Source organism: Nomascus leucogenys, chromosome 17 (genome assembly GCF_006542625.1).
Source record: "Nomascus leucogenys isolate Asia chromosome 17, Asia_NLE_v1, whole genome shotgun sequence".
NCBI classification, from domain to species: domain Eukaryota; kingdom Metazoa; phylum Chordata; class Mammalia; order Primates; family Hylobatidae; genus Nomascus; species Nomascus leucogenys.
This window is the reverse complement of record NC_044397.1, coordinates 82,594,714-82,621,173: the sequence shown is the minus strand read 5'-3', so window position 1 is coordinate 82,621,173 and position 26,460 is coordinate 82,594,714. Positions and strand designations below refer to the sequence as shown.

Genomic DNA, 26,460 nt, shown 5'->3' with positions numbered 1-26,460 from the left:
AGGCGGCCCCGCGGCACCGCGCCCCCTCCCCCGGCCCTCCCCCCACCATGGCGCGGAGCGAGGCGGCGGCGGCGGGGCCGGGCCCGGGGCCCCCCCGGGCTGGGTGAGCGCGGCCCGCAGCGGCCCGGGAGCGGCGGGCGGGGGCGCGGGTGTGTGCGCGGGTGTGAGCGTGCGAGCGTGCGAGTGTGTGTCCGCGGCGCTGCGGCGGGCCCGGCGTGCGCCCGCGCGGCCCTGTGTGTGCCCGGCGCCGGCGTGTGCGGCGCCCTGCCCGTGTGGCCATCGGGTGTGCGCGGGGTGTCGAGCCCGGCCGGCGTGTCCGGCTGTGCACGCGTGTCCCCCCGAGCGGCCGCCCCTCCGGCTGTGTGTCTGGGCGCTGTCGGGCGCCCATCGGAGGGGCTGTGTGCAGGTGTGTGTGTGCGTGGGTTGTGTGCCCAGGTGTGGGTCCCCCCCAAGCCCCTGTGAGTGCGCGACTAGCTGCTCTGGGTGTTTGTGTCCGGGTTGGATGTCCATCCCCGGGTCTGTGGAGCCGGGTGTGCCCGCTCGGGTGTCCATTTGTGTGTGTGTGTGTGTGTGTGTGTGTGTCTGCTGGTTGTATGTCTCCGAGGGTGTGTATCTGTGAGTCCACGGCAGGTTGCCGGCTTGGGGGCTGAGGCTGGGCGCCTTGTGGGTTCAGGCCTCGGTGTGGATTTGGGGGGAGGGGAGTTCGCCGCTCCCTCGGTCCATGTCAACTGGGGGGTCCTTAGCGGTCCTGGGGGAAGCGGCCATGTCTTCCCCTTCCCGGTGGTTGCGGGGGGGGGATGGGCGGCCAGGAGGTGGACAGATGGAGGGGGATGAGAGGCCGAGAAATGGACAGATGGGCCCTGAGGTGGGGGTTGGGGGGCGAAGACCCGGCCCTTCCCCACCCACTCCACCGTAATTCCCCCACCGGCCAGACATCTGCAGATGGAGCCAGAGTTACCTCCATCCTGATGGCCAGGCTGGGGGACCTTCGGGGCTGCTGGTAGGAGGATCTCCTTGAAATGGTGATCTAGGACTCAAACCCCCAAATCCTCTTGAGTTTCCACCTGCTGAACTCTGACCTCTGGCCTGGCTTGTGCCCTGGTTTTTTGGGGGTGTGGAGGGGAGGATGCTGAATGTGCTGCAGGGATGTTAGGATTTCTTGGGCCTGGGAAGTAAGTAGGTGGGGTGGTGGGGGGGTGCCTCAGGGCTGGGAGGGATGTGTGTCCAAGACTGTGTGAATGTGAATCCGGGCCTGTCTACTGACTGTGCTACTGTGGTTCAGTATTTTCTATGCATTTGTAAGTGTGTAAATCACAGGACTGTCGTGTGAGCATGTGTCTGTTATGAGTGAACATCTTGGCGTGTCTGCAAAGGTGGATCTTTTTGTGCCTGTGTGCGTGTTCCAGTGTGGATCAGCCTCGTATCTGTATGCTTGTGGTTGTGTGTGTGTGTGTGTGTGTGTGTGAGGTATGTATCTGTTGGCGTGGTGCTGTATCAACTTTGCAAGATGTGTGAAGTTGTATGAGTGTGTCTGGGCATTTAAGAGTGTGCACTTGTGTATCTTTGCACAGGTGTGTGTGTGTTTGTTAGATGTGTGTGTCCCTGTGTGCTGGTGAGTGTGCAAGGTAGATCTGTTGTAAATGCATGCACCTGGTTGTCTGTTAGGGGGCACATGAGTTTTTCTGTTGTATCTGTGCATTTGTGTGTGTGAACGTGCATGGCAGAGTCAGTGTTGTACGTGTGTTGCTGCATGCAGGTGTGTCAACCTTGAGGGTATGTATCCATCTATGTTGTGAGTCTGTTTGTGTTTTGGTGTTGGTCTCTGGGGAGTGGGGTTGTATATGTTCAGACATGTATGTGAAGGACACACGTGTCTGTGCCCTGGCACAAGGCTGTCCCTACTTCTGGGTTCAGTGGGTTTGAGGCCCATGTGGCATGACCTCTGGTATGCTGGGGTCCCGCCTGGGGTCCCTGGACACAGTGTGTCCATATGTCAGGCCAAGTGCCCATAGAGGGCAGCGGGCACACAGATCATGTTGCTATGTTCATAGAAATCCAGATGTAGAGACTGGGGTTGTGGGCTTGTGTGGGTTCTGACATGGCCACTACATGTTGGTGTGGGCAATAGTATCATGGCAAGGATGGGAAACTTTGGCCCTTCCCCAGCTCTTGGTACTGTTCAGGACTCTGAAGTTGAGGGGCTGGGATGTAAACTCTTGGGTTCTAAAGGAGGGCCAGGGGTCTGGTCTGGAGTCTTGGGTCAGAGGGAAGAGGGGCCTGGGGTTATTGGCTCCTGAAACCCCAGAGGACAAAGGGCTAAAGTTCTCAACTCCTGGGCTTTGGAGGGTGAACAGCCCTGAGGCCTAATCTAGGATTCCAGAGAGGACTTCTGGGTTCCTGTAAGACTATGCAAAACCCGCCACAGGAGGACTGAGAGCGTGATCACACCAGGGACTTCCTTGGCTGGGATGGTCTCCAAGGCAGGATCTGGTGCCCAGAGAAGAGCCAGAACGATGCTAACAAGGTGGTTCTGTTCCTTTGCAGGTGCTGGCCCAGGCCCTGACTCCCTGAAGAGAGGTGAGTAGAGCTGTAAGGCTTCAGAGAGAGAGAGACATGTGGGGTGATGGGGCTTGCTGTCAGCCAGCTGGGGGTCTGGAACCCTGCCTCTCATGGATTTCAGTTCAGGGGATGACAGTTTCCTGAAGGACCAGATGCCCACCACTCTGTCCAAGGCTGGGGAGTGGTGGCAAGGTCAGGAACATCAAAGTTGGGTGAGGGCTTGTGGTGGCCAGGTGGCTCTGGGGAGCAGGTGGGGGTTTCAGGCCAAGAGACATTCATTCTCAGGATGGTTAAGGTGGTTGGGAAAGCAAGGTTTCCTCATGATATCAGTAAAGGATACAAGAATATGTCAAGATATGAAATGACCCCTGCATTTAGAGGGTTGAATGAATGTGTTTTCCCATTTTGTATGTGCGTGTGCATGGGTGTGGGAAGATCTCCTGATAGCCTGGCCTGCTGGTGGCTGAGAAAGCTGGAGAAGATAATAAATTAATAATAATAATAGTAATAATAATAATGATAATAGCAGCAGCTCACATGTATATAGTGTTTACTTTGTCAGGAACTATTCTAAGCATGTCATAAAATATTATCTCATTAAATCCTCATAGCAACCTTATGAGGTAGGTGCCATTATTATTCCCATTTGACAGATGAACACACCGAGGCACAGAGAGGGGAAGTCACTTGATTAAAGTCACACGGTGGGGAGGTGAGGTCTGAACCCAGGCAGTAGGGCGGATTCTGTCCTGCAGTGCTGCACCACTCTCCATAAATGTTAGCTATTTCCATTGCTATTATTATTCCCTCCATTTGAGTCCTACCCTAGCTGTCGGAGGCGAGGCTCTGGACTTCTGTTTCATAGACTGGGGTTCTGAGCCCTGGAGACCCCACAGCCAAGCAGGTGGCAGACTCAGGCTCCTAATTCTGGAGTCCCCCTTTCTAGGCCAGGGTTTCCAGTACATTGTAGAGTAGTGATCTAGAGGGAGTGAAGGACAGATTTGGGGTAAACTCAGAGATGGTAGGACACCCCGATCTGGCCTCTTTTTCCACCTTCAGCCGGGTCATTGTCTCCCCTACTCTGTCTCTTTCCTCCTCTGTCTTTGTCTCTCTAATACTGTCTCTATTTTTCTCTCCATCACTGTGTCTCTCTCTTTTCTGTGTCTCATTCTTCACTCTCAGTTTTCTGTCTGTTCACCTTCCTTTCAGACTCATTATCTTTTTGTCTCTCTGTTTCTCTCCGAATCTGTCTCTCTCTCTTTGCCAGTCCACTTCTCCCTCCCCCTGGTCTCTCCCTGTCTCTCTTCACCTCTCTCTCTGACTTTCCTGGTCTCAGTCCCAGGCCCCCTCCCCACTGGCAGGAAGATCAAAGCCACCTAAGGGCATAGCTCCAAACACAGATTCCCGGGAGGTAGGCCAGCAGGGGCTAGGGTACAGGGCAGGGTGGGGTGAAAACAGTTTCAGGGACGCCCCCTTCCCATCCTTTCCTCTTCACCCCCCGCCCACCCTGTGTTGTGATGGGAACTGACATGTCGTGGGCTGCAGCCGCCGCAGGGGGAATCCCTGCCGGAAGGTTTTGCCTGGAGCAGAGGCATAGTGTGAGTGTGCGAGTGTGTGAGTGTGTGTGTGTGTGTTGTGTGTACCCAAAGATGTGAGCATGAAAGTCTGCCCTGCTTGGGAGCTCAACTGAGCCCAGGATGAAACCAGACCTCAGAGAAGGACTTCCTGAGGCTGAACTGGAAGACTCTGATGTGTTTTTCTCAGTCCCTCCCACTTTCACACTCTCCCTGCCAATGCCAGAGGCGGGAGGGGGGAAACCCTTAACATTTATTGAGTACTTACTGTATGCCAGGCATGTTCGGTGGTACATGAATGAAGATGGTACAATTATCATCCCAATTTACAGATTAAGAAATTATAGCCTAGCTAGGGGAAATCATTGGCTTGGGGGTCACAGACCTAGCAAAAGGGGAACCAGGATTTGAACCTGAGTCTGTTTGATTTCAAAGTACTTACTCTCAATAATAGGGCACTGTTCTATGCCTGGTACATATTAAACACTTGATGATCATGATGATGATTGCTAACATGTAATAAGCATATTTAATATGCCTGGCACCATTCTAAGTATGCTATGTTCATCAATCCATTTAATCCTCACAGAAGTAAGGCCTGTTTCTATCTCCCTTTTACAGATGAAGAAACCGAGAATCAGAGAGGTTCAGATACTTGCTGGAGGTCACACAGCTAGTAAGTATCGGAGCTGGGATTTGGAGCTAGGGAGTATGGCTTGGACAGCCAGGGCCTTAAACCACGGTTAACAGTGAGTTTTTTAGAATTTTTAGTGGGTACTGGAGGGCCCAGGTTGGGCCAGGTGTCACCCCTCTGGTTGGGAGATCATGATAGGTTTGGGAGCTACTACAGGAGGGGCAGAGGTGAGGGTGGGACACACAAGTAGGGGCAGGGGTATTCTATCAACCAGTATAGAAATATTTTTATTTTTATTTATTTTTTAAGATGGAGTCTTGCTCTGTCGCCCAGACTGGAGTGCAATGGTGTGATCTCGGCTCACTGCAACCTCCACCTCCTGGTTCAAGCGATTCTCGTGCTTCAGCCTCCCAAGTAGCTGGGATTACAGGCGCCCACCACTACGCCCAGCTAATTTTTGTATTTTTAGTAGAGACGGGGTTTCACCATGTTGGCCAGGCTGGTCTTGAACTCCTGACCTCAGGTGATCCGCCTGCCTCGGCCTCCCAAAGTGCTGGGATTACAGGCGTGAGCCACTGTGCCCAGCATGGAATAGTTGATAGTGGCTTCCTCTCACCATCCTGTGGAACCCAGCTGTAGGCGGTAGGGGAGGGATCCAGGTCTGACTCGTAGCAGGACATCCCATGGCGGCCAAGTCCCACGCCTGGGTAACCGGCTCCTTCCCCGGCAGGTCTCACCTCCCACCCCTCCTGCCTTCCCACTGCACCATGGCTCCAGGACCCTTCTCCTCGGTCCTCTTCTCGCCGCCGCCCGCTGCCCTGCCCTTTCTGCTGCTGCTCTGGGCGGGGGCATCTCGTGGCCAGCCCTGCCCCGGCCGCTGCATCTGCCAGAACGTGGCGCCCACATTGACCATGCTGTGCGCCAAAACCGGCTTGCTCTTTGTGCCGCCCGCCATCGACCGGCGCGTGGTGGAGCTGCGGCTCACCGACAACTTCATCGCGGCCGTGCGCCGCCGAGACTTCGCCAACATGACCAGCCTGGTGCACCTCACTCTCTCCCGGAACACCATCGGCCAGGTGGCAGCTGGTGCCTTCGCCGACCTGCGTGCCCTCCGGGCCCTGCACCTGGACAGCAACCGCCTGGCGGAGGTGCGCGGCGACCAGCTCCGCGGTCTGGGCAACCTCCGCCACCTGATCCTTGGAAACAACCAGATCCGCCGGGTGGAGTCGGCGGCCTTCGATGCCTTCCTGTCCACCGTGGAGGACCTGGATCTGTCCTACAACAACCTAGAGGCCCTGCCGTGGGAGGCGGTGGGCCAGATGGTGAACCTAAACACCCTCACGCTGGACCACAACCTCATCGACCACATCGCTGAGGGGACCTTCGTGCAACTTCACAAGCTGGTCCGCCTGGACATGACCTCCAACCGCCTGCATAAACTCCCGCCCGACGGGCTCTTCCTGAGGTCGCAGGGCACCGGGCCCAAGCCGCCCACCCCGCTGACCGTCAGCTTCGGCGGCAACCCCCTGCACTGCAACTGCGAGCTGCTCTGGCTGCGGCGGCTGACCCGCGAGGACGACTTAGAGACCTGCGCCACGCCCGAACACCTCACCGACCGCTACTTCTGGTCCATCCCCGAGGAGGAGTTCCTGTGTGAGCCCCCGCTGATCACACGGCAGGCGGGGGGCCGGGCCCTGGTGGTGGAAGGCCAGGCGGTGAGCCTGCGCTGCCGAGCGGTGGGTGACCCCGAGCCGGTGGTGCACTGGGTGGCACCTGATGGGCGGCTGCTGGGGAACTCCAGCCGGACCCGGGTCCGGGGGGACGGGACGCTGGATGTGACCATCACCACCTTGAGGGACAGTGGCACCTTCACTTGTATCGCCTCCAATGCCGCTGGGGAAGCGACGGCGCCCGTGGAGGTGTGCGTGGTACCTCTGCCTCTGATGGCACCCCCGCCGGCTGCCCCGCCACCTCTCACCGAGCCCGGCTCCTCTGACATCGCCACGCCGGGCAGACCAGGTGCCAACGATTCTGCGGCTGAGCGTCGGCTCGTGGCAGCCGAGCTCACCTCGAACTCCGTGCTCATCCGCTGGCCAGCCCAGAGGCCTGTGCCCGGAATACGCATGTACCAGGTTCAGTACAACAGTTCCGTTGATGACTCCCTCGTCTACAGGTGGGTGCGGGTGTTGCAGTCCCAGGGCCTCCTCCCAAGCCCAGGGGGACCCTCCCTCCCACCTGCCCATTCCCTTGGCCTTCTTGCTCAGCGAGGGTTCTAGATGGCTGTGAGAGTTGTTTCCGCCCTCCTTTGCCCTGTCTCCTCTCTCTGTTTCTCACTGTCTCTGTTTTTCATGCTTATAGAAAATATTCGCTGAGCACCTACATGAACCCGACCAGGGCTGGGCACTGGAGTTCTAACAATGACTGAGCTCAGCATGAACTCTGCCCTCATGGGGCTCATGGTCGATATCACTGCTCCCCAAAACAATCTGATCGTGCACCTCTTCAGTTAAACATTTTGGAGCGTGAAATACACACACACATTTACAGTGACATTTATTTGTTTGTTTGTTTTGAGACTGAGCCTTACTCTGTTGCCCAGGCTGGAGTGCAGTGGCATGAACTCAGCTCACTGAAACCCTCCGCCTCCCGGGTTCAAGCGAATCTCGCCCCTCAGCCTCCCAAGTAGCTGGGATTACAGGTACCCACCAACACGCCCAGCTAAGTTTTGTATTTTTAGTAGAGACAGGATTTCACCATGTTGGGCAGGCTGGTCTTGAACTCCTGACCTCAAGTGATCCACCTGCCTTGGCCTAAATTACTGGGATTACAGGTGTGAGCCACTGTGTCCAGCCTACAGTGACATTTATATTTATAAATTATATACCAGTACTACTGAACCAACACATTGGGTACATTACAGAAACAGAAAACAAAACGTATGAGAAAAATATGTTATTTTCCACCCTCCCTTGGGTTTGAAGCCATTTCCCTGGTGTGGACAGACCATATGGTGTCAACAGACATTTTTAAAAAAGAGTTATTTTCTCCCATGGCCTCCTTATTTCTCCTTTCACCTCTCTGTCTGTCTCTGCCTTCTCTGCCCTCATTAGGCACAGAGCCCCTGCTTTGTGCAAACTCCTGAGCTGGGTGCTGGGGACACAGGGAAACCACCCAGTCCCTGTCCTCAGGGAACTCATAGCCCAGTAGGTCGTGGCCCATAGTACACTATGAGTTACAGTCCTGGCCTTGCCATGTCTCCATCTCAGTCGTTTTTTTTTTTTTTTTGGCAGGGTCTTGCTCTGTCACCCCAGGCTGGAGTGCAGTGGTATGATCATAGCTCACTGCAGCCTCAAACTTTTGGGCTCCAAGCAATCCTCCTACCTCCTGAGAGTAGCTGGGACTATAGGTGTGCACCAACACACTGGGCTAATTTAAAAAATGTTTTAGTAGAGATGAGGTCTTGCTATATTGTCCAGCCAGGTCTTGAACTCCTCGGCTAAAGTGATCCTCCTGCCTTGGCCTCCCAAAGTGCTGAGATTACAGGTGTAAGCCACTGCACCTGGCCCATCTTGGCAGTTTTTTAGCATGGCTCTCTGCCACGGAATTGGCACACAGTGGGCACTTGAGAAATGGTAGTTTGCCACATGGATGTCTCTCCTTCTAGCTCTGCCTCCCTCATGCAGATTGTAGAGCACCAGTTAAATGCTTCAGTCATCTGCTTGGCTTCACCTGGAGATGCCAGAGGGGCTGGAGCTGTTTCCCTACCTGTGGAGAGCCCCAGCTCCTGGCTGTCAGATCTTCACTGAGAAACCTGCCTCTTGGCCTCCATCTCTACCTTCCCAGTGTTTTCTTGGCCATAGGCCTGGCACATAGTAGGTGCTTTCCCAGTGTTGGTTGAATGAAAAAAATGCCTCTTGGCCGGGCGGGATGGCTCATGCCTATAATCCCAGCACTTTGGGAGGCTGAGGCGGGTGGATCACTTGAGGTCAGGAGTTCGAGACCAGCCTGGCCAACGTGGCGAAACCCTGTCTCTACTGAAAATACAAAAATTAGGCAGATGTGGTGGCACGTGCCTGTAATCCCAGCTGCTCAGGAAGCTGAGGCAGGAGAATCGCTTGAACCTGGGAGGCGGAGGTTGTAGTGAGCGGAGATCGTGCCATTGGACTCCAGCCTGGGTGACAGAGCGAGACTCCCTCTGGAAAAAAAAAAAAAGCCTCCCTTTTCTTTTGTCTCTGTCTTCCTCATTTCCCTCTCTTTTTGATTCTGATCCCAAACACTGAGTAGATGCCTACTGTTTGCCCATCTTGTGCTGGGCCCTGGGCCTACTGAGATAGGTTAGATCCTGGCCCAGCCTTACAAACATGAGGACAAACAAGTGAACAAAACACAAACCTTCACAACGAACTTCCAAGCTTGCTACTTCATTTGATCTTCCCAGCTCCGCTATGAAGGCGTGATGACTCTCTCTCCATTTCACAGACAGAAAAACTGAGGTTCAGTGGGGGATGTCACTTGCCCAAGGTCACACAGAAAGTAGCAAAGCTGTCCTTTTTACACTGACACACATTTGTTGGGCACCCACTGCTTGGAAGGGAGATGGATAATATATTTCTGTAAATAATTCTTAGCTTCTGTGACTCTCCACTTCTCTGTCCCTCTCTTTCCTTTGCTCTGATCCATGGCCACCACATGGTGGGGTGGGGGAGGTTCACAAGCCCCCAGACCCTGCATGGATGCAGATGTTGATGGCCCCCTGACCCCAGCTGGGCAACAGACCCTGGGACTCTTCTCTTCCCTGCAGGGCCCCAGTTCCAGTTCTCCAACCCCCATTGCAGATTCCTATGCTATGGTGCCGCAGGGGTTAACTTCCCCACACTGTCATGGGCGGAGGTGACAGCCAACCAGAAGCCTGCTTAGCTGCTTGCTTTGATTCTGCAGCCAATTAGAGACACTTGGGCTGAAGCTTTCTTAAGGAGCCAGGCTCTGTCCTTGAAAAGGGGTGGGGGAAGCCCCTAGCAACTGGCTATTTAGGGGAAGGAGCAAGTGGAATCCAGGGCTCTGGAGAGGAGAGATGAAGAGAGGAGGAGGAAGGCTTAAAGCCAGGGCGGCTGAGGGTGGCTGGGGTGGGTGGCAGTGGTCTCTGAAATGGCAGTCAGGGGTGGGTAGAGTGGAGCTGGAGAAGTGGGTGGACCTTTATGAAGGGGCGGGGCCCTGATTGGAAGTCTTTTGGTGGGAGGGTGGCTCTTGGTAGTGGGAGAACCTCCTGGAGGTGGGATGACAGAGGTGGAGCTTCAGGGCCAGAAAGTGGCTCTGCTGGAGGGGAAGCGGAAGCATCGGAGAGATAAGCAGGCCTTTGGAGGTGGGGATGTGGCTTGTCGGAGGGGGTGGAGCTTGTTCTGCATGGTCCCACGAAGAGGAAGGGGCGGTCCTTGTCTCCCGGGACCCACCAAGAGTCTTTGCTGGAGAAGAGAGCTTGTGAGGTTGCATCCTGGCCATGCCAATCAATGTGGAATGGGCAGTCCAGGTTTAGCTGAGGCTGGACATGGCCCACAGTGTAGAAAGGATGTACTCAACAGAAGAGGGCCAAGGCCTAGCAGGAATGGCCCTCCAGAGGGGTAGATCTTATAGATGGGAGGAATGCAATGGGCTGGACAGTGTGAGCCACAGCAAGGGTTACTGGCCAACACGAGGTGGGATGCAAGCTAATGATGATATCATTAAGTGCCAGGTCCTGGCTATGTTAACTCATTCATTCCTCACACCATCTCTATGATGTAGGAGTTATTATCATCCCCATTTGGGGAAAATGAGACACAGGGAAGTTAAGAAACTTGGTGAAGTTCGCTGGGCGTGGTGGTTCATGACTGTAATCCCAGCACTTTGGGAGATCGAGGGGGATGGATCACCTGAGGTCAGGAGTTCGAGACCAGCTTGGCCAACATGGCGAAAACCTGTCTCTACTAAAAATACAAAAATTAGCCAGACATGGTGGTGGGTGCCTGTAATCTCAGCTGCCCGGGAGGCTGAGGCAGGAGAATCGCTTGAACCCTGGAGGCAGAGATTGCAGTGAGCTGAGATCGCATCATTGTACTCCAGCCTGGGTGACACAGCGAGATTCTGTCTCAAACAAAACAAAATGAAACAAAAGAGAAACTTGCCTAAGGTCACAGAGCTATCAAGTGGCAGAGGAGAGACTCAAACCCGGGCAATCTGGCCCCCAGACTTTGTCATCTTAACCACTTCTCTACACTAGCCTTCATTCGAGGGGAGGGGCCTACAGCAAGAAAGGAGTATGGTGTGTGCTTGGCTACGTTTGACCCCTTTATGGAAGAAACTTACCTGGTAGTGTGATTTGGTGACTTCTGGTGGCACATGAACATATGAGGTTGTTGCCTTTAATATCTGGACAAGGAGCAGGGCCTGCAGTCTGGATGTGGCCTTTACACAGTAGGGGAACCATCCCTAGTGGGCCATTGTGGGGTGTGCCTGGAAGCCACAGTTCATTTGGTTGGGGAATGGCCTGTAGCAATGTCAGGGAACATGTAGTTAAGGGACTTGGAAACTGTGCCAGGACATAGACAAAGCTAGATGGTTTTTTTTTTTTTTTTTTTTTTTGGTTGGTTTGTTTGTTTTTTGAGACAGAGTCTCGGTCTTGTAGCCCAGGCTAGAGTGCAATGGTGTGATCTCGGCTCACTGCAACCTCCACCTCCCGGGTTCAAGCAATTCTCCTGCCTCAGCCTCCTGAGTAGCTAGGATTACAGGTGCCTGCCACCACGCCTGGCTAATTTTTGTATTTTTAATAGAGACAGGGTTACCATGTTGGCCAGGCCGGTCTTGAACTCCTAACCTCAGGTGATCCACCCTTCTTAGCCTCCCAAAGTGCTGGGATTACAGGCGTGAGCCACTGCAGCCGGCCAAAGCTAGATGTTTTACCCAAAGGTGCTGCATGCAGATGAGGGGGAGTGACCTGCATCATGGTTTTCCCTGAAAGGCAGGAATATGTATAAAAGAGGAACTAGAAGAGCATCCATAGTTCCAGTAAGAATATGACAGGCGCTGTGAGTTGACCTTAGTGTCCACCTGAGTGGGGGATGGGGCATGCAGAAAAGGGGAGGTGGCCAGTAGCATTGGCCCAGTTTTGGGGTAGAAATGCCTAGATGAAGGACCTTGAATGGCAGTTGTCCTAGCAAGAGTGAGACATAGCTAGGGAGCATGTCCCTTGAGGGCAGGGCTTAAAAGCCATAGCACTTCTCCCCTGCAGGGGCCGGGATATGCAGAGGAGGTAATATGAAATATAGATATATTGTCCCAGTGGGTGATGGGACACAGCCAGGAGGTGGGTCTGAGGGCGGGGCATACAGATGAGGGGTCCTGAAAGGGTGGGAATATGTTGATGGAGGCGGGGCTTGAATTGCTGCTGTTGTCTCAGTAGCGGGTGAGACTTGGATAGGAGGGTTTAGTCCCCACTGTTCACCATGGGCGGGGCATAAAGCGAAGGGGCGTGGTTCGGGGGGACTAACCCCGCCCTGACCCCGCCCCCTCCTGCAGGATGATCCCGTCCACCAGTCAGACCTTCCTGGTGAATGACCTGGCGGCGGGCCGTGCCTACGACTTGTGCGTGCTGGCTGTCTACGACGACGGGGCCACCGCGCTGCCGGCAACGCGAGTGGTGGGCTGTGTGCAGTTCACCACCGCTGGGGATCCGGCGCCCTGCCGCCCGCTGAGGGCCCATTTCTTGGGCGGCACCATGATCATCGCCATCGGGGGCGTCATCGTCGCCTCGGTCCTCGTCTTCATCGTTCTGCTCATGATCCGCTACAAGGTGTATGGCGACGGGGACAGCCGCCGCGTCAAGGGCTCCAGGTCGCCCCCGCGGGTCAGCCACGTGTGCTCGCAGACCAACGGCGCAGGCACAGGCGCGGCACAGGCCCCGGCCCTGCCAGCCCAGGACCGCTACGAGGCGCTGCGCGAGGTGGAGTCCCAGGCTGCCCCCGCTGTCGCCGTCGAGGCCAAGGCCATGGCGGCCGAGACGGCATCCGCGGAGCCGGAGGCGGTCCTTGGACGTTCTCTGGGCGGCTCGGCCACCTCGCTGTGCCTGCTGCCATCCGAGGAAACTTCCGGGGAGGAGTCTCGGGCCGCGGTGGGCCCTCGAAGGAGCCGATCCGGCGCCCTGGAGCCACCAACCTCGGCGCCCCCTACTCTAGCTCTGGTTCCTGGGGGAGCCGCGGCCCGGCCGAGGCCGCAGCAGCGCTATTCGTTCGACGGGGACTACGGGGCACTATTCCAGAGCCACAGTTACCCGCGCCGCGCCCGGCGGACAAAGCGCCACCGGTCCACGCCGCACCTGGACGGGGCTGGAGGGGGCGCGGCCGGGGAGGATGGAGACCTGGGGCTGAGCTCCGCCAGGGCGCGCCTGGCCTTCACCAGCACCGAGTGGATGCTGGAGAGTACCGTGTGAGCGGCGGGCGGGCCCCGGGACGCCTGGGTGCCGCAGACCAAACGCCCAGCCGCACGGACGCTGGGGCGGGACTGGGAGAAAGCGCAGCGCCAAGACATTGGACCGGAGTGGAGACGCACCCTTGTCCCCAGGAGGGGGCGGGACAGCCTCGGGCTGCGGCTCGAGGCCACGCCCCCGTGCCCAGGGCAGGGTTCGGGGACCGGCTGCCGGCCTCCCTTCCCCTACGGACTCCTCGACCCCCCTCCTACCCCTCCCCCCGCGCGCTCGCGGACCTCGCTGGAGCCGGTGCCTTACACAGCGAAGCGCGGGGAGGGGCAGGGCCCCCCGACACTGCAGCACTGAGACACGAGCCCCCTCCCCCAGCCCGTCACCCGGGGCCGGGGCGAGGGGCCCATTTCTTGTATCTGGCTGGGCTAGATCCTATTCTGTCCCGCGGCGGCCTCCAAAGCCTCCCACCCCACCCCACGCACATTCCTGGTCTGGTCGGGTCTGGCTTGGGGTCCCCCTTTCTCTGTTTCCCTCGTTTGTCTCTATCCCGCCCTCTTGTCGTCTCTCTGTCGTGCCCGTCTTTCCCTATTTGCCTCTCCTTTCTCTCTGTCCTGTCGTCTCTTCTCCCTCGGCCGTCCCTGGTTTTGTCTAGTCTCCCTGTCTCTCCTGATTTCTTCTCTTTACTCATTCTCCCGGGCAGGTCCCACTGGAAGGACCAGACTCTCCCAAATAAATCCCCACATGAACAAAATCCAAAACCAAATCCCCCTCCCTACCGGAGCCGGGACCCTCCGCCGCAGCAGAATTAAACTTTTTTCTGTGTCTGAGGCCCTGCTGACCTGTGTGTGTGTGTGTGTGTGTGTGTGTGTGTGTGTGTGTGTGTGTGTGTGTGTGTGTTGGGGGAGGGTGACCTAGATTGCAGCATAAGGACTCTAAGTGAGACTGAAGGAAGATGACTAACTGGGGCCGGGGGAGACTGGCAGACAGGCTTTTATCCTCTGAGAGAGTTAGAAGTGGGGAATAATCACAAAAATAAAATGATCGTAATAGCTAACACTTAGTGAATACTTACTATGTACCAAGCACTTAAGTCATTTAATTCTCACAACACTAGGACATCGGTATTATTATCCTGTTTTCCAGATGAGGGAATTTCGGACCAGAAAAGTTAAATAACTGGCCCAAGGTGGTAAAACTGGGATTTAAAAAGGCAGGCAGGCCAACTTCTGAGTCTCTACTGTAGGGTTGAAAAGACAGCTTCCCCTTCCCTCCCTGAAATTTCACTGGAATGGGCTGACAATAGATTAACAAGAGAAAAGGCATATGGGGGATATTTAACATGCACTGAGAAAATCACAGGAAAGTGATTACCCAATAACCCAGTGAAGTTTAGATGCTTATATACCTTTCTTCACAGGGAAAGGGCAGATGGGGAAAGAAAGGCAGTTTTGAGGGGTAATAAATGATTTTGGGGAAAATAAATGGATCCAGGAGATAGAAATTAGCTTGTAAATGTCTCTGGAATTTGAGCCTGAGAGACAGATAATTTCTTGTGACAAAGTCCGTCCAGGTGTAGACATTTCTCTGTCTTTTTTTCCTGTTAAAGATAATGAAATGTCAGGGAGAGGACAGAAGGCACTTGTGTTCTTTTTGGTCTTTAGGCAGATAAGAAGACATAGGAGGAAAGCCTCTTCCAGCATCTGTGGATCTCTAAGTGCCTTTAATTTAAAATAATCAGGATACCAGGGTGCCATATTTTGGGGTGACATTCCCTGAACTCCTTTAATACTCTTAACTAGAGCACTCTACTGCTGAGCAGTTATTGAATATTCATTCCACCCTCTGAGACCTCACAACTCAGTGGGGTAGGGTAGATCTATCCTTGGTCCCATTTTACAGACAAGAACCTGAACCACAGAGAGATGAAGTCACTTGCCCTAGTCCCTCCATCCCCCCAATTAATAAATAGCGGAGCTGGAAGTTTGATTGTACTCCTGCACTATGCTGCCTCTGGGGTCTGTGTCCGGAAGCTGGGGTATGGCCCCCATGAGCTTAGCTGAGCTTGGATATCCACAGCCAGCCTGGTGAGCTCATGGACAAGAGCTCTTGTGTCGCTCCGCCTGGAATCTGAGGGACCCTGGCGGAGGGCATGGAGGATGGTGTGGGGAGAGGAGTTTCTCAGGTGAGGCTGAGGGATGTGGCTGGGGAAGGAAAGCTGGTTGGGGAGAGGAGAGGGACAGACATCCCAGCCCTTGCAGGGGCCCTGCAGTGATAACGCCTTCCTGATCCTGGGGAAGAAGGAGGAAGGCTTCTTGCCAGCCAGGGGCCCCCTGAGGCCAGGGGAGGAGGAGAGAAAGACAGAAATAGAAACGGAGCAGGAGGGAGGGGGATGGATCTAGGCAGACAAGGTGGGAGGCAGCTAGGACAGAGGCACCAGAGAATCACAGGCCAGGAGGCTTCCTCACCCAGGAGCCCAACCACCCTCATTTGTGTCAGTCATGACGACTCCTAGGTACTGAGGGCTTTTCACAAGCCAGGTGCAGTGCTCCCAAACCCTCCCTGATGCACGGATAAACAGCATGCAATGGCACATAATGCTCAGGAAATGGAGTTACTCCAGTAATAAGCATGACTGCATTTAAAGCCTGCACAGGTATATGCAGTGTGTGCACACAATTTTCAAGATGAGGAAACTGAAGCTCAGAGAGGTTAAGGAGCACCTCCAAGATCGCACAGCCAGTTAACAGCAGAGCCACGATTGGAAAGCTGACTGCCTCCAACCTGCACACAGAACCGTCAGGAATCTTGTCTCTAATTCACTTGATAAAGCGTTATTGAGCATGTATTATGTAACTGGTCCTATGTAGGGGCTATGGCAGTGAACAAAATAGATGAAACAAAACAAGAAAGCCCTGCTCCGTGGTGCCTATATTCTAGAGGGAGGAGAAATAAACAAATAAGCAATTAAATGAGTCCAGGAGGTTGAGGCTGCAATGAGCCCTGATCGCACCACTGCACTCCAGCCTGTGTGGCAGAGTGAGACCCAAAAAACAAACAAACAAAAACGAGTAAATAATGCATGTCCAGTGGTAAATAAATGCTATGCAAAGAATGAAAACAGGATGATGGCATAGAGAATGACTTTGAGGCCTACTTTAGATGGGAAGGTCAAGGAGGGTGATGATGGAGCTAAATAAATGCATTGTGAGAAAAGCAGGGAAAAAGCATTCCAGGCAAAGGGAACGGCATGTGCAAAGGCCCTTAGGAAGTAGTGTGCTTGATGTGTTGGAGGCAGTGTGTCTGGACTGAAGTGGGGAGAGTGAGAGGAGAGTAGGTGGGAGAAGCAAGCAGGTTCTACAGAACCTTGTGAGGTGTGGTCAAGAGTTAACATTTTATTCTTTGGGGCCGTGGGAAGCCAATGAAGGGTCTTTACCTGGGGTGGTATGTGGTCTGATTTCTATGGAGACCCCAGCTTTGGGGTGAGGTATGCCTACCTTCAAAACAGAATTGGGGCCGGGCACAGTGACTGACACGTAATCCCAGCACTTTGGGAGGCCAAGGTGGGAGGATCGCTTGAGTCCAGGAGTTCAAGACCAGCCTGGGAAACATAGTGAGACCCTGTCTCTATTAAAAAAAAAAAAAAATTAAAGGCCGGGTGCGGTGACTCATGCCTGTAATCCCAGCACTTTGGGAGGCCAAGGTGGGCGGATCGCCTGAGGTCAGGGGTTCGAGACCAGGCTGGCCAACATGGTGAAACCCTATCTCTACTAAAAATACAAAAATTAGCTGGGCATGGTGGGTGCCTGTGATTTCAGCTACTTGAAAGGCTCAGGCAGGAGAATCACTTGGACCCGGGAGGTGGAGGTTGCAGCGAGCTGAGATTACATCACTGCATTCCAGCCTGGGTGACAGAGTGAGACTCCGTCTCAAAAAAAAAAAGTCGTGGGGGGATTGCAAAGCTACAAGGAACAGGATTTTAGAGAAAGGAACCCAGACTCAACCCCACCGAGACACTCTCCCTACACATCTCTCTTCTCTGCTTGTCTCAGCTCAGATTCATCCCTTTCAACTGCATGTGGTGGGGAAAATGGTCATTTATTTACAGACACAGACTCAATCTTTCCAGAGCCCGGAGAGAAAATGGCAGAATCTCTAGTCCTAAGAGAAAAATCTCAGGGAAGAGCTCTTATAGGCCTGGCTGAGGTCACATAGCAACCCCTGCACTGATTGCAGCATCCAAGGGAATGAATGGAATGCTTTGATTGGCCAGGTAGGGGGTGGGTGGGTCCTATGTCCAGGTTGTGTGTCCTGGGAAGGGGGGATTGCTAAATATTAGGTTGAACCACATGAACTTGCCATTTTTGTAGGTCACACATTGTATAGTATTGGCAATTTTATGTGGTTGAAGGTAAATACTCACCAGAAAAAGTAGGATGAGAAATCTTGTTGGCTGAGTGTGGTGGCTCATACCTGTAATTCCAGCACTTTGGGAGGCCAAGGTGGGAGGATCACTTGAGGCTAAGAGCTTGAGACCAGCCTGGGCAACATGGCGAGACTCTGTCTCTATAAAAATAAAAAATAAAAAATTAGCCAAGCATGGTGGTGTGCACGTGTAGTCCCAGTTACTCAGGAGGTGGTCTTGAGCCCAGGAATTTGAGGCAGCAGTGAGCTATGATTGAGCCACTGTACTCCAGCCTGGATGACAGAGCAAGATCTTAAAAAAAAATAAAACAGGCCGGGCGCGGTGGCTCACGCTTGTAAACCCAGCACTTTGGGAGGCCGAGGCGAGCGGATCACGAGGTCAGGAGATCGAGACCACGGTGAAACCCCGTCTCTACTAAAAATATAAAAAATTAGCCGGGCGTGGTGGTGGGCGCCTGTAGTCCCAGCTACTCGGAGAGGCTGAGGCAGGAGAATGGCGTGAACTCGGGAGGCGGAGCTTGCAGTGAGCCAAGATTGCGCCACTGCACTCCAGCCTGGGCCACAGAGTGAGACTCCGTCTCAAAAAAAATAATAAAATAAAACAAAGAAAGCTTGTTGCTGTTATATGCTAGTCTCAAAAAAGAAAAAAAATGAGAAAGCTTGTTGAGCATATAAAAGCAATAGAGGCTGGACACGGTGGCTCATGCCTGTAATCCCAGCACTTTGGGAGGCTGAGGTGGGTGGATCACCTGAGGTCAGGAGTTCGAGACCAGCCTGGCCAACATAGTAAAACCCTGTCTCTACTAAAAGTACAAAAATTAGCCATGCATGGTGGCGGGTGCCTGTAATCCCAGCTACTCAGGAGGATGAGGCACGAGAATCACTTGAACCCAGGAGGTGGAGGCTGCAGTGAGCCAAGATCCCACCACTACACTCCAGCCTGGGTGACAGAACGAGACTCTGTCTCAAAAAAAAAAAAATATATATATATATGTATATATAAAATAAAAAATAAAGCAATAGAAACCCCGGTGTACTATGCAGAAGGATTTTTGGAGGAGGAAGTGATATTGTGGAAATGAGCCAGGTGAAGACTTAGTCGTGGGAGAGTGGTGGGAACTGTCCTAAGCAGAGGAAACCACTTAAGCAAAGGCCACCATGAGACAGGACAAGGAAAAGCTTGTTACTGTGCTCTGGAGATGGAGTGCTTGCTCTAATTGATCAAATTGGAGTCATATGTCCAGCCAAATGAGGGAGTAGAAAAGGAGGTCATTTCCAAGGGAAAATTGAAGAGCTGTTACCAGGAGTAATGGATGCTGGTCAGGCAAAACTAAAATATATCCAGTTCAAAATCTCTTCTATAAAGCCTTGGCATCTCCAAGTAGAGATCTGCAACCTTGTTTTCTTCCATTGCAACATTCATAATTGAAGAGACTCATATGCCTGGGCTCAGACATGTCCTATATGATTAAAATTTTTATGAAATATTAATTGACCACCTTCTCTGGGTTCAGTGCTGGCCATGCAGAGATGAATTTGTGGGGTTACATTTGGCCACAAGAAATAGAAAAATCCAATTAACGTGACTTAAGCAATAAAGACATTCAGTTATGTCACCTAAGAGTAAGTCTGGAGTTAGGGGATTCTGGGGTTTGGTGCAATGGCTTATTAATATCAGCAAGGACCCCGTTTTCTACTCTTTTGTTCTAGCTTCCTCAGAATGATAGCTTCACACCCTAAACTTGTTGCCTTGTGGTCACAAAATGGTTGCCATAGCTCTGGGTCTCACATCCTCCTACCAATGAACTAAGCAGGAAGGAAGGGAACAAGTCGGAAAGAGTTCTGTTTGTATTAAGGAAGAAAAATATGTTAAAATAATGAGTAACAGCAACAAACACATGAATGGGGCTCAGCCTTTGCCAAGCTCTGTTACATTTTTTACATAAATTAACTTTTTTTTTTTTTTTTGAGACGGAGTCTCACTCTGTCATCCAGGCTGGAGTGCAGTGGCACCATCTCGGCTCACTGCAACCTCCGCCTCCTGAGTTCAAGCGATTCTCCTGCCCCTCAGCCTCCTGAGTAGCTGGGGTTACAGACATGCACCACCACACCCAGCTAATTTTTGTATTTTTAGTAGAGATGGAGTTTCGCCATGTTGGGCAGGCTGTTCTCAAACTCCTGACCTCAAGTGATCTGCCTGCCTCAGCCTCCCAAAGTGCTAGGATTACAGGAGTGAGCCACTGCACCCAGCATAAATTAACTTATTTAAGAAGCCCTCAATTTCATGGCCACTCTGGGCTGCGAGGGAGCCTGGGAAAGCAGGTATCAGGCAAAAGAGACAGAAATTCATGTCCTGGGGAGGGCACCATGCTGCCCCCTACCCAAACTGAGGTTCTGCTAGTCACGGACTTTATAATGTAGTGGGAATGGCTGTGAGGTTGTGTGTAAATTTTAAAAACATTTACAAATAACTTTTTTACGTTTAACTCCCCTTTCTTTCCTTCTTTCCTTCTTTCTTTCTTTCTTTCTTTCTTTCTTTCTTTCTTTCTTTCTTTCTTCTTTCTTTCTTTCTTCTTTCTTTCTTCTTTCTTTCTTTCTTCTTTCTTTCTTTCTCTTTCTTTCTTTCCTTTCTTTCTTTCCTTTCTTTCTCTCTCTCTTTCTTTCTTCTTTCTTTCTTTCTTTCTTTCTTCTTTCTTTCTTTCTCTTTCTTTCTTTCCTTTCTTTCTTTCTTTCCTTTCTTTCTCTCTCTCTCTCTTTCTTTCTTTCTTTTCTCTCTCTCTCTCTCTTTTTGAGACAGTCTTACTTTGTTGCCCAGGCTGGAGTGCAGTGGTACGATCATGGCTCACTACAGCCTCAACCTCCTGGACTCGAGCCGTCCTCCTGGGACTGGGACTACAGGCACGTGCCACCATGCCTACCTAATTTTTAAGTTTTTTTGTAAAGATGTGGTCGCTATGTTGCTCAGGCCGGTCTCTAACTTCTGCGCTCAAACATTCCTCCCACCTAGGCCTCCTAAAGTGCGGGGATTACAGGCGTGAGCCACTGCACCTGGCCACATTTAACTTGTTTTTGGTTATCAAAGGGAGTGCTTCAACTTTTGCCTGTTGGTTGTGTGTAATTTCTGTGTATGGCTGTACTTCAGCCCTCTGACTCCTAATCAAGAGAATACTCAAGAATGCAAAGAAGGCCGGGCGCCGTGGCTCATGCCTGTAATTCCAGCACTTTGGGAGGCCGAGGTGGGAGGATCACTCGAGGCCAGGAGTTCGAGACCAGCCTGGCCAACATGGTGAAACCCTGTCTCTACTAAAAATACAAAAATTAGCTGGGAGTGGTGGCATGTGCCTGTAGTCCCAGCTACTCAGGAGGCTGACGCAGGAGAATCATTTGAACTCAGGAGGCGAAGGTTGCTGTGAGCTGAGATCTCGTCATTGCGATCCATCCTGGGTAACAGAGTGAGACTCCGTCTCAAACAAACAAACAAACAATACAAAGAAGTGAGAGTTATAGGATTATAAGAATGGAATTTTATTCTGAATCCCCTGTAATGTAACAAAAAGTCAACCATTCAAAAACTTTGGTGGGGCTGGTGTGGTGGCTGACGCCTGTAGTCCTAGCACTTTGGTAGGCCGAGGCAGGAGGATTGCTTGAGTCCAGGAGTTCGACACCTGTCCGGGCAACGTAGCAAAACCCCGTTTCTACAAAAAATACCAAAATTAGGTGGGGGTGGAGGCACACACCTGTAGTCCCAGCTGCTCGGAAAGCTGAGGTGGGAGGACGGTTTGAAACTGGGAGGTGGAGATTGCAGTGATCTGAGATAGATCGTACTACTGCACTTCAGCCTGGGCGACGGAGCCAGATGCTGTCCCCCTCTCCCCGACCCAAAAAAGAAACTCTGATGAGTTATTTTGGTAATAAATTTCTTGTGACACATCTCACAGTGAATTGTGATGGGCTGGTGGCTGTCTCACTGTTCCAATGATTTCTTGCCTTATAATAAACCAAACTTAGTGGCATAAAACAAATATGATTATGCTCACAGTTTCTGTGGGTCAAGAACTTAATCAGGGCCTGTCGTGATGGCTTGTCTCTGCTCCAGCTGGGACCTAGAGTCATCTAAATGCTTCTTCACTCGCATGTCTGGTTCCTGAGCTGGGGTGATTCCAAAGCTGTGCTGGGACTATCAGATGGAGTACCTATATGTGGTCTCTCTTATGTCTGGGCTTCTCACAGCATTGTGGTTAGGTTCCAGGATGCAGCATTCTGAGAGCTTTTCTTTTTTTTTTTTTTTTTCTTTCTTGAGACGGAGTTTCACTCTTGTTGCCCAGGCTGGAGTGCAATGGCGTGATCTTGGCTCACCGCAACCTCCACCTCCCAGGTTCAAGCGATTCTCCTGCCTCAGCCTCCCGAGTATCTGGGATTACAGGTATGCATCACCACACCCGGCTAATTTTTGTATTTTTAGTAGAGATGGGGTTTCTCCATGCTGGTCAGGCTGGTCTCAAACTCCTGATCCGAAGTGATCCACCCGCCTTGGCCTCCCAAAGTGCTGGGATTACAGGCCTGAGCCACCGTGCCTGGCCTTTTTTTTTGTTTGAGACAGAGTTTTGCTCTTGTCAGCCAGGCTGGAGTGCAGTGGTGCGATCTTGGCTCACCACAACCTCCGCCTCCCAGGTTCAAGCATTTCTCTTGCCTCAGCCTCCCGAGTAGTTGGGATTACAGGGGCACGCCACAACTCCCAGCTAATTTTTGTATTTTTAGTAGAGTCAGGGTTTCACCATGTTGGCTAAGCTGGTCTCAAACTCCTGACCTCAAGTGATCTGCCTGCCTCAGCCTCCCAAAGTGCTGGGATTACAGGCGTGAGCCACCGTGCCTGGCAGCACACACACATACTTGCACACATGTGGGCATGAACACGCACAGTTATGCACCTTTGGTTAGACTCAAGTTCAGGCAGACACCATTTACATACAAATACATACATAGTCACAGAAGTCAGGCACACACAAATATACACAACCAGTCACAAATTTTGCCTGCATCACACAGACATCCACACCCAGTCACAGACCCACAATCACACACACACTCAAGGATTCACCTATCACGGAAGGTTCCAATTCCTTGTTGTTTATTTGTGCATAGTGTATAAAAGTAAAACAATAAACTCAGCCCCGTGTCTCAGTCAGGGCTGCAGCTTCATAAATAAAGGGTGAGAGGAAATAAATTAAGGAAGGAGTAGGGCTCAGCGCATAAATAACGTGTGGGGTGTCAGGTGGACTCGGGGTGGGTTGACGTTCTCAGACACAGGTCCCCATTGGCCACACATTTGAGGTCTCGCGTGAGGAGGCGGAAGAGGTTGAAGGTGACAGATGCCTCCAGGCAGCCAGGGGACTCCTGTGGGGGAGGAGGGGATGGGTCAGGTGCTGTCCAGAGTCTGGGCTCCTATTGGCTCCCCAGACCCCGGTCCTTCTCTTCCTGGGTGACTCACCTTTTTTGGGGCCTCCTGGAGCCGGTGCAGCCAGTGGTGGAGGCGGCCCCGGGGCTTGGGCCCTGCCGTGGGCTGAGCCTGGATCTGTGAGCAGAAGAGGGTGGTGTGTGAGGCGGAGCCTGGGCCACCACAGGGGAAGGACGCTGCTCAGAGCCCAGAGACCTGGGTGCCCGGGCCCCAAGGACTCACACAGGCCTGGAGCTGGGAGAGGATGTGGTCCAGGGTGTGAAGGGGCTGGTCCAGGACGTCCTCCAGGGCTGGGCCAGCAGCGGCCTCCAGGACCTTCAGCGTCAGGGCCAGCTCAGCCTCCAAGGCCACAGGGCGCTCCCTCACCTGAGGAGAGGTGAGAAAGAGCAGGTGAGGGAGAACAGGCAAGAAGACCCAGTTAGTGGGGACAGGTAGGCAGTCCTGGGGAAGGTCGGTGACACAGCGCATGTGGTGGGGACAGGTGAGGGGTCTGGGGAGAAGGAGACAGGAGGGGAGGGGAAGACATGAGGAAGGATACAGGTGAGGCAGGATGGTCAAGGAGGCAGGTGAGGGGATAAGTGAAATGGAGACAAATGAAAGGGGACTTATGGGGTCACAGAGGTTCCCTGGGGTGGGGTGGGGACGGGTGAGGAGAAAGCAGGTTGGGGGCACAGTAAGAGAGGGACAGTTGCACGCACAGAGAGGAAGGGTAGGGCTGGGTATGGTGGCTCATGCCTGTAATCCCAGCACTTTGGGAGGCTGAGGCGGGTGGATCACCTGGGGTCAGGAGTTCGAGACCAGCCTGGCCAACATGGTGAAACCCCATCTCTACTAAAAATACAAAAATTAGCTGGGCATCACCTGTAATCCCAGCTACTCGGGAGGCTGAGGCAGGAGAATCGCTTGAACCCGGGAGGTGGAGGTTGCAGTGAGCCGAGATCATGCCACTGCACTCCAGCCTGAGCCATAGAGCAAGACTCTGTCTCAAAAAAAAAAAAAAAAAAAAAAGAGAAAGGTGGGGAGCATGAGCTGGATGAACATCAGTGAGAGATAATGAGGGACAGGTGACAGGGACAGGTGAGAGGGAGAGGGAGTCAGTGTTGGGAACAGACAGGGAGAAGTGGAGCAGGACGAAAGGCACAGGTCGGGGACAGACTAGGGACATTTGGGAGAGAAATGAAGAGTGAGAGTGGAAGTGACAGGGACAGGTGAGCGAGCTAGGGAAGTGGGGCTGATGGGAGATGATAAAAGGGACCCAGGGGAAGGACAGAGTCAAGAGAGCAGTTTTGAAGTGGCAGGGGCACAGGACAGGTGAGGACAGGTCCAAGAGAGTGAAGGACAAGGGAAACAAAGAAGGCTAAGGGGCCACTTTAGAAGAGAGGGGAGAGGGTCAAGGGAAGGGTGAAGGGGGCCTGACTTCCAACTCACCTGGAGAAGCCTCAGGTCCCAATTCCCAGGGAAGACAGGAGAGCTGCAACTCCAGTTTTTCAGCTTGAGTGACTCTTCCTAGAGAGTAAGGGCAGGGGTTAGCCCACAGCAGGATGGCTGGAAGCTAGCTCATAGCAGCAAGGATGAAGTTGGCCTGACAGCATGGGTTTAACCCAGTGCAGAAAGGGTAGAGGTTCGCCATAGTTGGAAGGCTAGAGGCTAGCCCGCAGTAGCAGGGCAGTAATTGGGACACCTGTAGAAGTGGTTAGCCCATAGCAACAGGAACTCACCAAGGCGTCCCTGGCCTTCTTGAAGCTCGCTAGCTCCTGTGGTGACAGAGATTTGAACCTGCCAATGTGGCAGCCCTTCCCAGTTGTGGTGGGCTTGGAAGTGGGGACAGGGCCTGCCACGGCCAAGCCTAGCACCAAAGTCACCAGCACCACGGTCCAAGCTGCAGCCATGGCTAAATCGCAACTGCTTCCCCAGCGGCATGGCTCTGCTTTTTAGCCGCGCAAAATGGGCAATCCAAAATGATGTGTGTAAAGTGAAAAGGTAATTGGAAATGAGAATTTCCACTGACTTAAGAGGCATGAGTGGGCGGGGCCAGTCTGGGAGCCTGGTGAGGCAACAGGTGTGGGCAGGGCCAAGTGAGCTCGGAGCTGCATCAAGAAGGAAAGAGAAACAGAAATCCTTAGAACTCCCTGGGCAGCTTTCAGCCAACTGGCCTCGGGGAGTCCCTGACAGAGGCTGAGATTAGGGATAAGGCTACCTGAGTGGCAGAGAGAAAGCTTCTTTTTTATTCTAAATTAGCCAGGTGTGGTAGCATGCACCTGTGGTCTCAGCTACTCAGGGGGCCGAGGCATGAGAATTGCTTGAACCTGGGAGGCGGAGGTTGCAGTGAGCCAAGATCGTGCCACTGCACTCCAGCCTGGGCGATAGAGTGAGATCGTGTTTCAAAAAAAAAAAAGCTTGTTTTTTATTTTATTATTATTATTGTTTTTTGAGACGTAGTTTCGCTCTTGTTGCCCAGGCTGGAGTGCAATGGTGCAATCTTGGCTCACCACAACTTCTGCCTCCCGAGTTCAAGCGATTCTCCTGCCTCAGCCTCCTAAGTAGTTGGGATTACAGGTGCATGCCATCACGCCTGGCTAATTTTTGTATTTTTAGTAGAGACTGGGTTTTACTATGTTGGTCAGGCTGGCCTCAAACTCCTGACCTCAGGTGATCTGCCCGCCTCGGCCTCCCAAAGTGCTGGGATTACAGGCGTGAGCCACCGCCTTATTTATTTATTTATTTATTTATTTATTTATTTATGTAGAGATGGGGGGGGTCTCACTACGTTGCCCAGGCCAGTCTTGAACTCCTGGCCTTAAGCCATCCTCCTGCTTCAGCCTCCCAAAGTGCTAGGATTAAAGGCATGAGTCACTGCTCCTGGCCAAGAAGGAGCTTCTGCCATTGGTTTAAGAATGTCCCATTAACTAATTTCAGCTGATGCTCCTAATGTTTCTCTGAGTAGTTATTTTTGTAATTGTGATGGTTAATTTTAGGTGTCATCTTGACTGGTTAAGTTTACCAGACAGCTGGTGATGCATTAATTCTGGGTATGACTCTGGGGTGTTTCCAGAAGAGATTGGTATTTGAATCAATGGACTGAGTAAGGAAGACCCGTTGTTACCCAATGTGATGGGCACCATCCAATTGGCCGAGGGCCTGAATAGAACAGAAAGGCAGAGGACAGGTGAATTTGCTCTCTCTTACAAGCTGGGACACCCTGCACCTGCCCTTAAACATCAGAACTCCAGGCTGTTTGGCCTTTGAATGCTGGGATGTGCAGCTGGGCATGGTGGCTCACGCCTGTAATCCCAGCAGTTTGGGAGGCTGAGGCAGGTGGATCACTTGAGGTCAGGAGTTCGAGACTAGCCTGGCCAACATGGTGAAACCC

General features: G+C 52.8%; 2 protein-coding genes across 7 annotated transcripts; one reads left to right on the top strand and one right to left on the bottom strand.

Moving 5' to 3' along the window:
* On the top strand, positions 1–14,041 carry LRFN1 (leucine rich repeat and fibronectin type III domain containing 1). Of its 6 annotated transcripts, none has more exons than XM_030796819.1 (5): positions 1–103; positions 2,545–2,577; positions 4,755–4,809; positions 5,498–6,940; positions 12,316–14,041. In XM_030796819.1, the coding sequence occupies exons 4-5, from the start codon at positions 5,535–5,537 to the stop codon at positions 13,223–13,225; spliced, it is 2,316 nt and encodes a 771-aa protein (XP_030652679.1). In that variant the 5' UTR covers positions 1–103; positions 2,545–2,577; positions 4,755–4,809; positions 5,498–5,534; the 3' UTR covers positions 13,226–14,041. The 6 variants fall into 6 exon arrangements, with proteins under 6 accessions (XP_030652679.1, XP_030652680.1, XP_030652682.1 ...); XM_030796820.1 differs by lacking the exon at positions 1–103 and adding an exon at positions 231–406; XM_030796822.1 differs by lacking the exon at positions 1–103 and adding an exon at positions 1,224–1,773.
* An 8,656-nt stretch (positions 14,042–22,697) lies between these two features.
* Positions 22,698–25,114, bottom strand: IFNL1 (interferon lambda 1). The gene is made up of 5 exons (XM_003270380.2): positions 24,809–25,114; positions 24,519–24,596; positions 23,313–23,456; positions 23,124–23,207; positions 22,698–23,029 (listed from the first exon to the last, which is right to left on the bottom strand). Exons 1-5 carry the CDS (start codon positions 24,977–24,979, stop codon positions 22,904–22,906), a joined length of 603 nt encoding a protein of 200 aa, XP_003270428.2. The 5' UTR covers positions 24,980–25,114; the 3' UTR covers positions 22,698–22,903.
* Positions 25,115–26,460: the final 1,346 nt, after the last annotated feature.

What these genes read in the sequence shown, in the direction of transcription:
- LRFN1 (XM_030796818.1), top strand. Translation starts at nt 5,451, where the DNA reads ATGGCGGCCAAGTCCCACGCCTGGGTAACCGGCTCCTTCCCCGGCAGG. An exon ending in GATGACTCCCTCGTCTACAG is followed by an intron (nt 6,941 to 12,315) that starts GTGGGTGCGGGT and finishes CCCCTCCTGCAG; the next exon opens with GATGATCCCGTCCACCAGTC.
- IFNL1 (XM_003270380.2), bottom strand. Translation starts at nt 24,979, where the DNA reads ATGGCTGCAGCTTGGACCGTGGTGCTGGTGACTTTGGTGCTAGGCTTG. An exon ending in AGAAGGCCAGGGACGCCTTG is followed by an intron (nt 24,597 to 24,808) that starts GTGAGTTCCTGT and finishes CTTACTCTCTAG; the next exon opens with GAAGAGTCACTCAAGCTGAA. An exon ending in TCCAGGAGGCCCCAAAAAAG is followed by an intron (nt 23,030 to 23,123) that starts GTGAGTCACCCA and finishes CCTCCCCCACAG; the next exon opens with GAGTCCCCTGGCTGCCTGGA.